The sequence below is a fragment of the Osmerus mordax genome, chromosome 21, assembly GCF_038355195.1.
Source record: "Osmerus mordax isolate fOsmMor3 chromosome 21, fOsmMor3.pri, whole genome shotgun sequence".
In the NCBI taxonomy this organism is placed as follows: domain Eukaryota; kingdom Metazoa; phylum Chordata; class Actinopteri; order Osmeriformes; family Osmeridae; genus Osmerus; species Osmerus mordax.
In genome coordinates, this window is record NC_090070.1 from 13,219,234 (window position 1) to 13,229,905 (window position 10,672).

At 49.1% G+C, this 10,672-nt stretch overlaps 2 protein-coding genes across 2 annotated transcripts; both read right to left on the reverse strand.

Moving 5' to 3' along the window:
* Nucleotides 1-709: 709 nt before the first annotated feature.
* Nucleotides 710-7,296, reverse strand: LOC136965079 (cytochrome P450 3A40-like). The gene is made up of 13 exons (XM_067259077.1): nucleotides 7,162-7,296; nucleotides 6,834-6,927; nucleotides 6,604-6,656; nucleotides 6,268-6,367; nucleotides 6,020-6,133; nucleotides 5,640-5,728; nucleotides 5,332-5,480; nucleotides 3,828-3,958; nucleotides 3,560-3,632; nucleotides 3,246-3,406; nucleotides 2,671-2,897; nucleotides 2,134-2,296; nucleotides 710-1,468 (listed from the first exon to the last, which is right to left on the reverse strand). Exons 1-13 carry the CDS (start codon nucleotides 7,230-7,232, stop codon nucleotides 1,343-1,345), a joined length of 1,551 nt encoding a protein of 516 aa, XP_067115178.1. The 5' UTR covers nucleotides 7,233-7,296; the 3' UTR covers nucleotides 710-1,342.
* A 675-nt stretch (nucleotides 7,297-7,971) lies between these two features.
* On the reverse strand, nucleotides 7,972-10,309 carry gpank1 (G patch domain and ankyrin repeats 1). Its single transcript, XM_067259099.1, has 3 exons — nucleotides 9,349-10,309; nucleotides 8,892-9,041; nucleotides 7,972-8,766 (listed from the first exon to the last, which is right to left on the reverse strand). The coding sequence occupies exons 1-3, from the start codon at nucleotides 9,963-9,965 to the stop codon at nucleotides 8,466-8,468; spliced, it is 1,068 nt and encodes a 355-aa protein (XP_067115200.1). The 5' UTR covers nucleotides 9,966-10,309; the 3' UTR covers nucleotides 7,972-8,465.
* Nucleotides 10,310-10,672: the final 363 nt, after the last annotated feature.

Below are 10,672 nucleotides of genomic sequence, written 5' to 3' on the forward strand. Positions count from 1 at the left end.
CCAGTTTGGGACAAGATTTGCGTCTTGAATTGATAACGCGCTCTGGCGGTTCTGTGAACGATATTTTGGGGTGGCATTCGAGTTTCGACGGTTACTTTGCGGAGTTTGAAACTAAATAAACTCGACGACCGAGGTGCTTGGCTCACTGTTTATAAACATGAAAAGTACAAGATGGCCGGAAAGTCCGGATCCCGGATTACCGCTTAAAATCGGATTTGGTGAAAACCTGTGGTGGTCGGGACGGCCACCGGAGGGCGATGTTAGGGACGGCCACCGGAGGGCGATGTTAGGGACGGCCACCGGAGAGCGATGTTAGGTACGGCCACCGGAGGGCGATGTTAGCTCAGTTCCAGCGGATCTTGTTATTACATTGTGACCAGACAAGGATGACGCCAGGACACTGTAGGAGGAGGATAGGTCCTAAAAGTAATATCTCAGTATTCAATCAACTGTACTTTAAACAAATCACATTTTCAAATGTAACTTTCTTTACACTTGTTACTCTTATTCTTTGGCACAGTGAAAAATAAATAATGCAATATTTATGTAAAAATCTTGGGCGATTAAGTCTTCTAGGTACTGAAATGTGGACATCGTAAAACTCTCTAAAGAGGCTGGACAAGTCTGATTACATTTGATATGCACTAAATGTACATCTCTGCGTTAAATCATTTGCAATATGAATACAACAGAAGATTCAGACATAAGCGATCATTGGGTATGTTTTAATGCGATTGTTGTAATTGATGATATTTTCGTAACTGTGAGGAGAGAGGAAATAATAATAAAAGGAATCCCATATTCACAGTCTAAGCCAGGCACTAGCAGGGCACCATTTAAAAATCATAATTCATTCTCATAAAAATGTAAAAAATGTATCAGTTCATCATGTTTCTGATTCTGTTAAAACATCACAATTTTATTTAACAGGCTCAGTATAGTAGCCAGGTTACACAGGTTGTGAGTGTGTGAGTAGAAGGGTGTGTATGAGTGTGTGTGATAAGGGGGTGTGTGAGTGTGTGTGTGAGTATAAAGGCCGATTTAGGGTACTCAGTTTTCCCAAAAACGGACACATGGGAACGCCTTTGTCTACGTGGAACGCCCTCTAGTGCACCTCCTGAATTTCATAACTATCCGTCCTAATTTGGGATAGTTATGGATACCCCTTGGCTGTGATTGGTCCACTAACGAGTGAATTGTAGCAGTGAATTGTTTTCAGGACCCACAGCCTACGGAGAACCATAAACGTAAAAGAGTCTATCGTATCCGTCCGGCCGCCCATACGTAAACGGAGTCAGAGTAGCATATAAAGGCCTTAAGGGTTTGAGTGTGTGTGTGTTCATCACAGGTTAGTCTTGATCCTGTTGTTGTTGGGCTCTTGTTTGCAGGGGGCGGGCCTAGGCTCCAGCTGCAGTTTGATTGGTCGTTTGGGCATAAGCAGGCCCTGAATGTCCATCTCGAAGGGAACCTGGGGACGGATCACAGACCGGGGGGGAGGGGGGGGTCAAAGTCCTGGCAACAGTCGTCACGGCAGCGGCGGCTGGTGAGCCAGCTCTGACCTGCTGTGTCAGCAGTTGGAGTTTGGAGAAACTGGAGTAGGTAGTCTGATCCACACACACACATATCTCTCCTCACCCCCTCCCTCCCTCACCCCCTCCCTCCTCACCCCCTCCCTCCCTCACGCTCTCTCTCCTCACCCCCTCCCTCCCTCCCTCCCTCCCTCCCTCACCCCCTCCCTCCTCACCCCTCCCTCATCCCCTCTCTCCTTACCCCCTCCCTCCTCACCCCCTCACCTCCTCCATCCTCACCCTCTCCCTCACCCCCTCCCTCACCCTTCTCTCACTCCCTCTCTCCTCACCCCCTCTCCCCTCACCCCCTCCCTCATCCCCTCTCTCCTCACCCCCTCCCTCCTCACCCCCTCCCTCATCCCCTCTTTCCGCACCCCCTCCCTCCTCACCCCCTCCCTCCTCACCACCTCCCTCATCCCCTCTCTCCTCACCCCCTCCCTCCTCACCCCCTCTTTCCTCCCCCCCTCCCTCTTCACCCCCTCTTTCCTAACCCCCTCCCTCCTCACCCCCTCTCTCCTCACCCCCTCCCTCACCACATCTCTCCTCACCCCCTCTCTCCTCTCACCTCTGTCTCCTTGCCCACAGTGAAGCTGTATTTCTGTAGAGTCTCCACCAGGGCCAGCTTCATCATGACCAGAGCAAACCTGTTCCCGATACAGATCCTGGGCCCCGCCCCGAACGGCATGTAGGTGTAAGGGTCGATGCTCTCCTTGTTCTCCTTACTGAACCTGGAGGAGAGGAGGAGAGGAACCCAAGCCATGGTTGTGTGTGTTTGTATGATTCATAGATGGGGTGTGGTTGTAATATGTTGTGCTTAGTTGTGGTCGTGTTGAGGTCGTGTTGTGGTTGTGTTGAGGTTGTGTTGTGGTCGTGTTGACGTCGTGTTGAGGTTGTGTTGAAGTCATGTTGTGGTCGTGTTGAGGTTGTGTTGAGGTCGTGTTTTGGTCGTGTTGAGGTCATGTTGAGGTTGTGTCGAGGTTGTGTTGAGGTCATGTTGAGGTTGTGTTGAGGTTGTGTTGTGGTCGTGTTGAGGTTGTGTTGAGGTCATGTTGAGGTTGTGTTGTGGTCGTATTGAGGTTGTGTTGAGGTGGTGCTCCAGTACCTCTCTGGTCTGAACTGGAGCGGTTCAGGCCACAGCTCGGGGTCGCGGTGAAGACACCAGGTGGGAACCATGACAACCATGTCCTTGGGGATGGTGACACCATTGATCTCCACGGTTGTCTTGGCGACCCTCTCCAGGCGCGGGGCGATGGGATACAGTCTGAGAGACTCATTGATCACAGAGTCCAGATACTCCATCTGCATCAGGGCCTCATACTGCACCTCTGCCTGGGAGCACACACACACACATTAACACACACACATATATATATACACACACACATTCACACACATACATTAACACATCCAAGTTCTCTAGAGAAGGGAGACTGCCTTTGGAATGAAAGGGAGAAAACTGGCGGAGAAAACTGGCGGAAACACGGCGAATATCGCTAATAAAAAAAAAACGTAGTTAAGGCGGCAGGCGTGTGTTGCTAAGGCGGCCGCCTTAACAGCAAAGTGCTGTGGGAAACCCTGTACATACACACACACATTAACACACACACATATATACACACACATGCCCTATTGAAAAGCTAAATGACTACATTATGACATTATTGGAGTTCCTCCTACCTGGTTGGGGAAGGTTGCGTCCAGCTCGTCCTGAAGGCGTGCCTGGACCTCAGGGTGGGTGGCCAGGTTGTACGCCAGGAAGGTGAGCGAGCTGCTGGTGGTCTCATAGCCCGCGAAGATGAAGATCATCGCCTGAGACAGGATCTCATGATCACTCAGACCTGGGCAGAGAAAGGGATATATTCTACATCAAATATGTGTCTGTATATAGTGTATAAGTGTGTGTGTATAAGTGTGTATGTGTGTGTATAAGTGTGTATGTGTGTGTATAAGTGTGTATGTGTGTGTATAAGTGTGTATGTGTGTGTGTGTACCTTTGTGTTGCTTCTCCTCCTTTGAGTCACCTTTCTGAGAGTCAATCATCAATTGCAGGAAATCCACCCTTCCCTGAGATTACACACACACACACACACACACACACACACACACACACACACACACAGACATATTCAAATATATACAGACACATACATGCACACAGACATTTATACACACCAGATCAGATCCAGGAGATCAACTATATCTGCTTTGTATTTTTTTGACCAGGACCAGGACCAGACCAGGACCAGACCAGGAGAGTACCTGTCTTCCTGTGCTCGCTTGTCTGCTGGACTTGATCTTCTGCAGCGAGGCGTAGAAGAAGTCGGTGACGGAGGCGGGGAAGAAGGAGAACTCCATCTTCTCCAGCAGGGGGCCTGTGAAGGGGAAGATTGCTGGAGGCAGACAGGAAGTGTCAGCATGACAAACAGGAAACAGGACATGACATCCTGACAAACAGGAAACAGGATGTGACATCAGGACGTGACATCCTGACAAACAGGAAACAGGACGTGACATCCTGAAAAACAGGAAACAGGACGTGACATCCTGAAAAACAGGAAACAAGACGTGACATCCTGACAAACAGGAAACAGGACGTGACATCTTGACAAACAGGAAACAGGACGTGACAGCGTCCTGTACAGTGTTGGGTAACGTTACTTTTTAAAGTAACTAATTACAGTTAACAGTTACATTCCTTGTAAAGTAACTAGTTACGTTACTTAGTTACTTGCTGTGGAGAGTAAGGCGTTAAGTTACTTTTGCATTACATTAAGAAAAGTATTTTATTTCTAAGACAATTCACCTTGGTCACTCTTATGCCCAGAAGGCACATTTAATGGGTTGACCTCAGGCACCAGAGCTGCCAAGCCTCACGCCAAGGTTTTTGGAAAATATGGCAGCCCTGTAATCCACCATAATGAAAAGCAATATTTGCATGAAGTTTATTGAATCAATAAACTCCTTAATCAATAAATAATGTTGTAAAATGCCAGGCAGAAGTCTAGTAGTTAGCTAGCTCTACAATTTACCAGGGCTAGGTTTGAATCTAGGAGCAAAACGAAGCTAAGCTATAGCTAGGTATATGGTAGCAAAATGGTGTTCACTTATGTAGGCTACTGAACCAGACTATTTAACTTACTGTAATATAATCCTAAACCTAAATCACTGAACGATACAGCAACACATCACACAAGCTTGAGTTCAATACATTATATGATGTGACATTACGTAGGCCTGTACATGCAAGTCTTAAATAACTATTTAGCTGGTCGGCTCCATGACGCTGGGTAAATTGGGCTTGTGAGACTGCTCACCAAAAGAACGTCTTAATCTGTCTAGCAGATTAAGACGTTTTCGTAGGTAGCCTCAACTTTCCTAGACTTTTAGCTACATGCTGAGGGCTCGCGACCATAAAACTAAATTAAGTAACGCGTTACTTGTTTGAACAAGGAACTAGTAACGGATTCATTCAATTAAATAAGTAACAGGTGGGAGTCAGGTGGCTGAGCGGTTAGGGAATCGGGCTAGTAATCAGAAGGTTGCCAGTTCGATTCCCGGCTGTGCAAAATGACGTTGTGTCCTTGGGCAAGGCACTTCACCCTACTTGCCTCGGGGGAATGTCCCTGTAATTACTGTAAGTCGCTCTGGATAAGAACGTCTGCTAATTAACTAAATGTAAATGTAAATGTAAGTAACGCGTTAAGTTACTCGTTACCTAACAAAAGCAGTCTGACCACTGGTCCTGTATAAGTGATGGTCTTACCTACGAGGAGGAACAGAGGGTTGAAGAGGTCGAACTTCAGCATCTTCTTGATGTTGGTGACGAAGGGATCGCTGGGGTTGTTCAGGGAGTCGATGTCCACGCTGAACGCTGTGCTGGTCACCACGTCCATGCTGTACGGCCCAAAGAACCTACAACACAACCAAGACATCACCACGTCCATGCTGTACGGCCCAAAGAACCTACAACACAACCAAGACATCACCACGTCCATGCTGTACGGCCCAAAGAACCTGCAACACAACCAAGACTTCACCACACACAACCACACATGACAGAGGAGGACTCACTCTTTAAGCTCCACAGCTTCGTCTTTGTCCACCTTCTTCTTCATGCTGCTGACCAGGTTAGCAGAGTGCTGCTTCATGATCCCAAACATCTGGAGGAGCAAGGGGGAGGGAGGGATGAGGGGGGAGGGAGGGGCGAGGGAGAGACACGGAGTGATGAAGAAATGGTTGCCTGTCGTAGCGTAGCACATTTATATTTTTATATTAATATATTGGGGGGGACATTTTAACCAGATTTGAATATATATTATGATTACGGCCTTGAAAGAAAGTGAGAGAGAGATGGAGAGGGCTGCTTCATAATTTAAAAACATCTAGAGGAGGGACAGTAAAAATGGGAGAAGAGCAGGAGGAGGAGCAGGAGGAGGAGCAGGAGTGTGTACCTCCTTCAGCCGGCCGCTGGTGAAGGAGGGAGACAGCACGCTGCGTATCCTCTTCCACTGGTCGTCCTCGGCGACGGAGACGGCATCATACAGGGCTCCGTTCAGATGGAAGTTCTAGAACACAGAACATGCACCACGGTTCTAGGGAGAACAACACAATGTGTGTATGTATCCGTGTGTGTGTGCGTGTGTGTGGGTGTGTGTGTGGGTGTGTGTGTGGGTGTGTGTGTGTGGGTGGGTGTGTGTACCCGTCTATTAGTGAAGTGAGAGTAGCACTCCTTGATCAGGATGGTCTTGATCATGGCTGTGTCCATGATGCACATCACTGCCTGCCGTCCGTCAAAGATGCTGCGCATACACACACGCACACACACACACACAGACACACACACAAACACACACGCACACACACACACACACACACACAGACACACACACACAGACACACACTGTCAACAACAACTGCAACAGAAAGGATGAAAGAGAGCAACAGAGAGAGAGAGAGAGAGAGAGAGAGAGAGAGAGAGAGAGGGGGGGGGGGGTTCGAGAAAGAAGAAGAATTGAGAGAAAAGAGAGAATCTTACCCCCACAGTTTGCCATACTTCTTGAAGCACTCTTCATCAAAGTTTATGAATCCCTGGGAAGACGGAATCAGGAGGAGGCAAGAGGAGGAGAGGTTAGCATTTAGGGAATGACTGTGTGTGTGGTGTGTGTGTGGTGTGGGTGTGGTGTGTCTGTGGTGTGTCTGTGGAGTGTGTGTGGTGTGTGTGAGGTGTGTGTGAGTGTGTGTGTGTAGAGGGGGTCTCAGTCACACCTTCTTATACGCCAGCATGGTGCCTATGAACGGCAGGGGTCTGGGACCAGGGATCCCCAACTTCTTAAACACCCCATATGGCCAGTAGGCATACCTGCCACACACACACACACACACACACACCCACATGCACACACAGGCAGGCACATGCAATCACACACAGAGAGAGAGCAAAATTAAATATTTTATAAATATTCCAATATTCTGACGGTCTTAACTAGATTTGGAACTGCGCTCATGTTAATGTAAAACCATTACACCAACATCCGAAACCATTTAGTTTAAATACGACACTCCGTCTTACGTATTAAAAAAAAAGTGGTCTTACACTATGAAGAGCGTGATGAACGCGACCAGAAGGGTCCACGTCTCAGTAGACAGGCACAGCAGGTAGCCCATGTCTCGGTACGTCAGGAATCACTGCTCCGGTTTGAACCTCTCTTCTTTCTCTGCCTGTTCTGCGGTTAACCAGCCAGTACCGTCCAGTGGGGGTGGACAGGGTTGTTTTATTCTGGTGGAGGGAGGGATGATGGTGTGTGACGGCATAGAAGTGTTTCAGAGGTTAAGTGCTGATTCACGGGGGCGTAAAAAAACGCTCGCACGCAACAAAGGCACCTTCTGATGCAACTTCTACCGGTCCTCTAACAGCAGAATACAGATCATATATGACCTAGAACTGATTACAAAAGTAACACGAGATTCTAGTTCACCTAGGAAGTTTATCCAGTTGCGAAAAACAAGTGGACTTGTTACGTAACACGCGCACACGCACGTGCCTCGGACAAACAATGTCCGAAGAGCGATGAGTGGGGGTGAACTTCACCTTACTGAGAGGGCGTTGCCCATAGTAACGAGGTGTGCGAGTCAAGTGACAATCTCACCTGTCCTCTTGTACCGCCAGTTTTTTGTCATCATAAACTGTTGCAAGAGACGGAAACAACAGCAAGTTCCCTGTTTGGATTGCTAGCTGACTGGTTCTATTCTATTCTGATTCTAGCCAAGGTTTGCTAGCTGACTGGTTCTATTCTATTCTGATTCTAGCCAAGGTTTGCTAGCTGAGTGGTAGCTAAGGCACTAGACTTGTTTCAGGCATGTAGAGCAAGCAAAGAGGTTTACAGCTTTTTATCAGAATCAGAATAGTTTTTTATTGCCATGTAACACAAACACAGAATTTATTGTGGGAGGAAGGTGCATACAATAAACATATACGGATCTTGATAAAAAAAATTAGAAAAGGTAGAATGTACAAATAAAATAAAAAGTCTAATACTAAAAATCTAATACAACTAAATACACAACAGATGGCAGTAGATCAGGACTGCTACACACACACGGCTGGACATTGACCTTTGGGTAGGGCAAATGTTGGCTATACCACAATTAAGATCAGGGGTTATTGTAATTCGCTTATCTGGAAGTAAAAAGCAGGTGAAGTCTGTCAGACACTCAGAATAAAGGCCTTGTGATGTTCCAAGTCATCTGCCTCCACAAACACTGCTAGTTTAGCAGAACACTAAAAGGCAATCTCACTACAATAATATATCCAGCAGGTATCTAAGGGTTCATTTCCAAGAATAATACAAAACTGATTTCAAAAGTTCCTTCTCGGGGGCGACACCCAGATGAAGTCTGTCAGAGGTAGAACGAGGCCCGAAAGTCTCTCTCCCAGGTCCTCTCTCTCTCCTCTCTCCTCTGGTCCTCCTCCTTCCTCCTACCCCCCTCCCCCATCCTCCTCTCCCCCTCCCCCTCCCTGGGTGGCTGTGTGACGGCCCGGGTGTCCTGGGACAGGAAGTGAGTGATACGGGGGCGTCTTGGGGGTCCGAACCCCAAACCCTTCTGGTCTCTCTTCAGCACGGTGCCAACAGGCTGCGTGGCCCCGCCCCCCTCGGGACCTAGCCCCGCCCCCGGAGTCCAGCCGCTCCGCAGCATCATCCTGGGGGGGGGAAGGGGGAAGGAGGGGGGTGGGAAAGGGGTAGAAGAGAGGGTGACACAGTTTGTTAAAAGACACCAACAGACCCACTCCCCACATGATGAGGTGAGCGTCGTGGCGTGGCCTACCTGTAGGGGGTGCTGGAGGGAGGCAGGCAGTAGTGGGGGCGCGGGGGGGGCCGGCGGAGGCTGAACTGGTGCAGGGTGGAGGACAGGTGGGCTTCAGGGGGACAGCTGTACTGGGAACCACAAACACCACACCACTGGGACGGGGACGGTCTGGGCGGAGTACATCAGAGTACAGCAGAATACAGTATCTATTCATCATCATCATCATCTCCACAGCTCTAAACCATGTCACAAAGCGGAAGATGAGCGGAGCTGTCAGGCCAAATAGCGTCCTAGGGCACTATTTGGCACTAGGACACTATTTGGCACTAGGACACTATTTGGCACTAGGACACTATTTGGCACTAGGACACTATTTGGCACTAGGACGCTATTTGGCCTGACAGCTCCACTCAGGAGAGCCTCCTGGTGTTCCTCACGCTCACTACAGGACCCCCAGCCCTCTCCTTCCCCTCACCTGCTAGCTCCTCCTCCCTCCTCCTCTTCCTCCGTCCGGCTCCCGTGTGCCTCCAACTCCTCCACCACGCCCCCGTGCCCCGCCCTCTTCGCCAGCTCCATGGCGTCCCGCCCCTGCGTGTCGACCACGCCCACCCACGCCGCCCCTCGACGCAGGAGCAGCTTAACCGCGGCGCGCTGCCCCGCCCCGCTGGCGCACATCAGGGCTGTCCAGAAGAAGGAATCCTGGAAGTTAACGTCCACGCCGCCGTCTAGCAGCGCCCGCAGCCCGGACAGGTCCCCTTCCTGGGCGTGCCGGAGCAGCTGGAGTCCCTGGAGCTCCGTGGGCGCGGACGCTTGGATTCTCTCTCCTCTCCTCTCGACTTCTCGTCTTTCCCCCTCTCTCCTCCTCCTTCTCCTCTCTCTCGCTCCATCGCTCCTCCGCTGCTCCCCTCCTCCTGGTCTCGCTCCTTCTCCTTTCCTCTCCTCTTCTCCTTTCCTCTCTTCAATCAGTGTCTGGTAGAAGCGGCGAGCTTCGTCTCCGTTCAGCGCGTGGCTGGGTTTTGACCGTCTCGTCTCCTCGTGACTCCAGCGGTGCTCCTCTTCGCGAGCCGGGGTGAAGTAATCTAACGCGCTCATGGTTGGGACAGTTTCCCCGGCAACACCGATTGTCTGTTCCAACCTAAACAGCGCACATTACACTATGCTGAATTACACTGATAATTATTAAAGAGCAGACCTTGCGCCGCTACACCGTTTCATGTTATCCTCAAAATCAATCCTCATACCCTTTAGCTTAGCATAGCAGTAAATACCACTAAGGGCGGAAAGTATAACCACTTTATCTTCGGAGGGATTATTTGAAAAGTATTCAACAGTTACACTTAACATATCGAATTTAGTAGCAAAGAGTTCATTTCCAGTTACAAAACAAACAGAAATTACAAATTCGTACGTGTTGAGACCGCTTTGTTGACGTTAGAGTTTACCGTCCCCTAATGATGACGTCGAATTGAAAATTCGACTACATCGCCATCTGGTGGTTGCGTGGTACTGCTGTCAACACACAGCAAAATGCAGATTTTTAGTTTACTATTTTTAATTGTAGCTAATTGTCCTTAGCTAATTATCACCAAGAAAAGACAGCGTCTCAACCTTATATAACCCACATCTACACACATGCAATGTAACCAGTAAGAAACCACACATTCAATCTTAAGAGACGTTGGGTTCAACAAGGATCATTTAATCTGAATCACACATGGCATATGGAACTCACAGGAGAGAGAGGGAGAGGGAGAGAGAGAGGGAGAGAGAGAGAGAGAGAGAAGGGGAGGAAGGAGAGA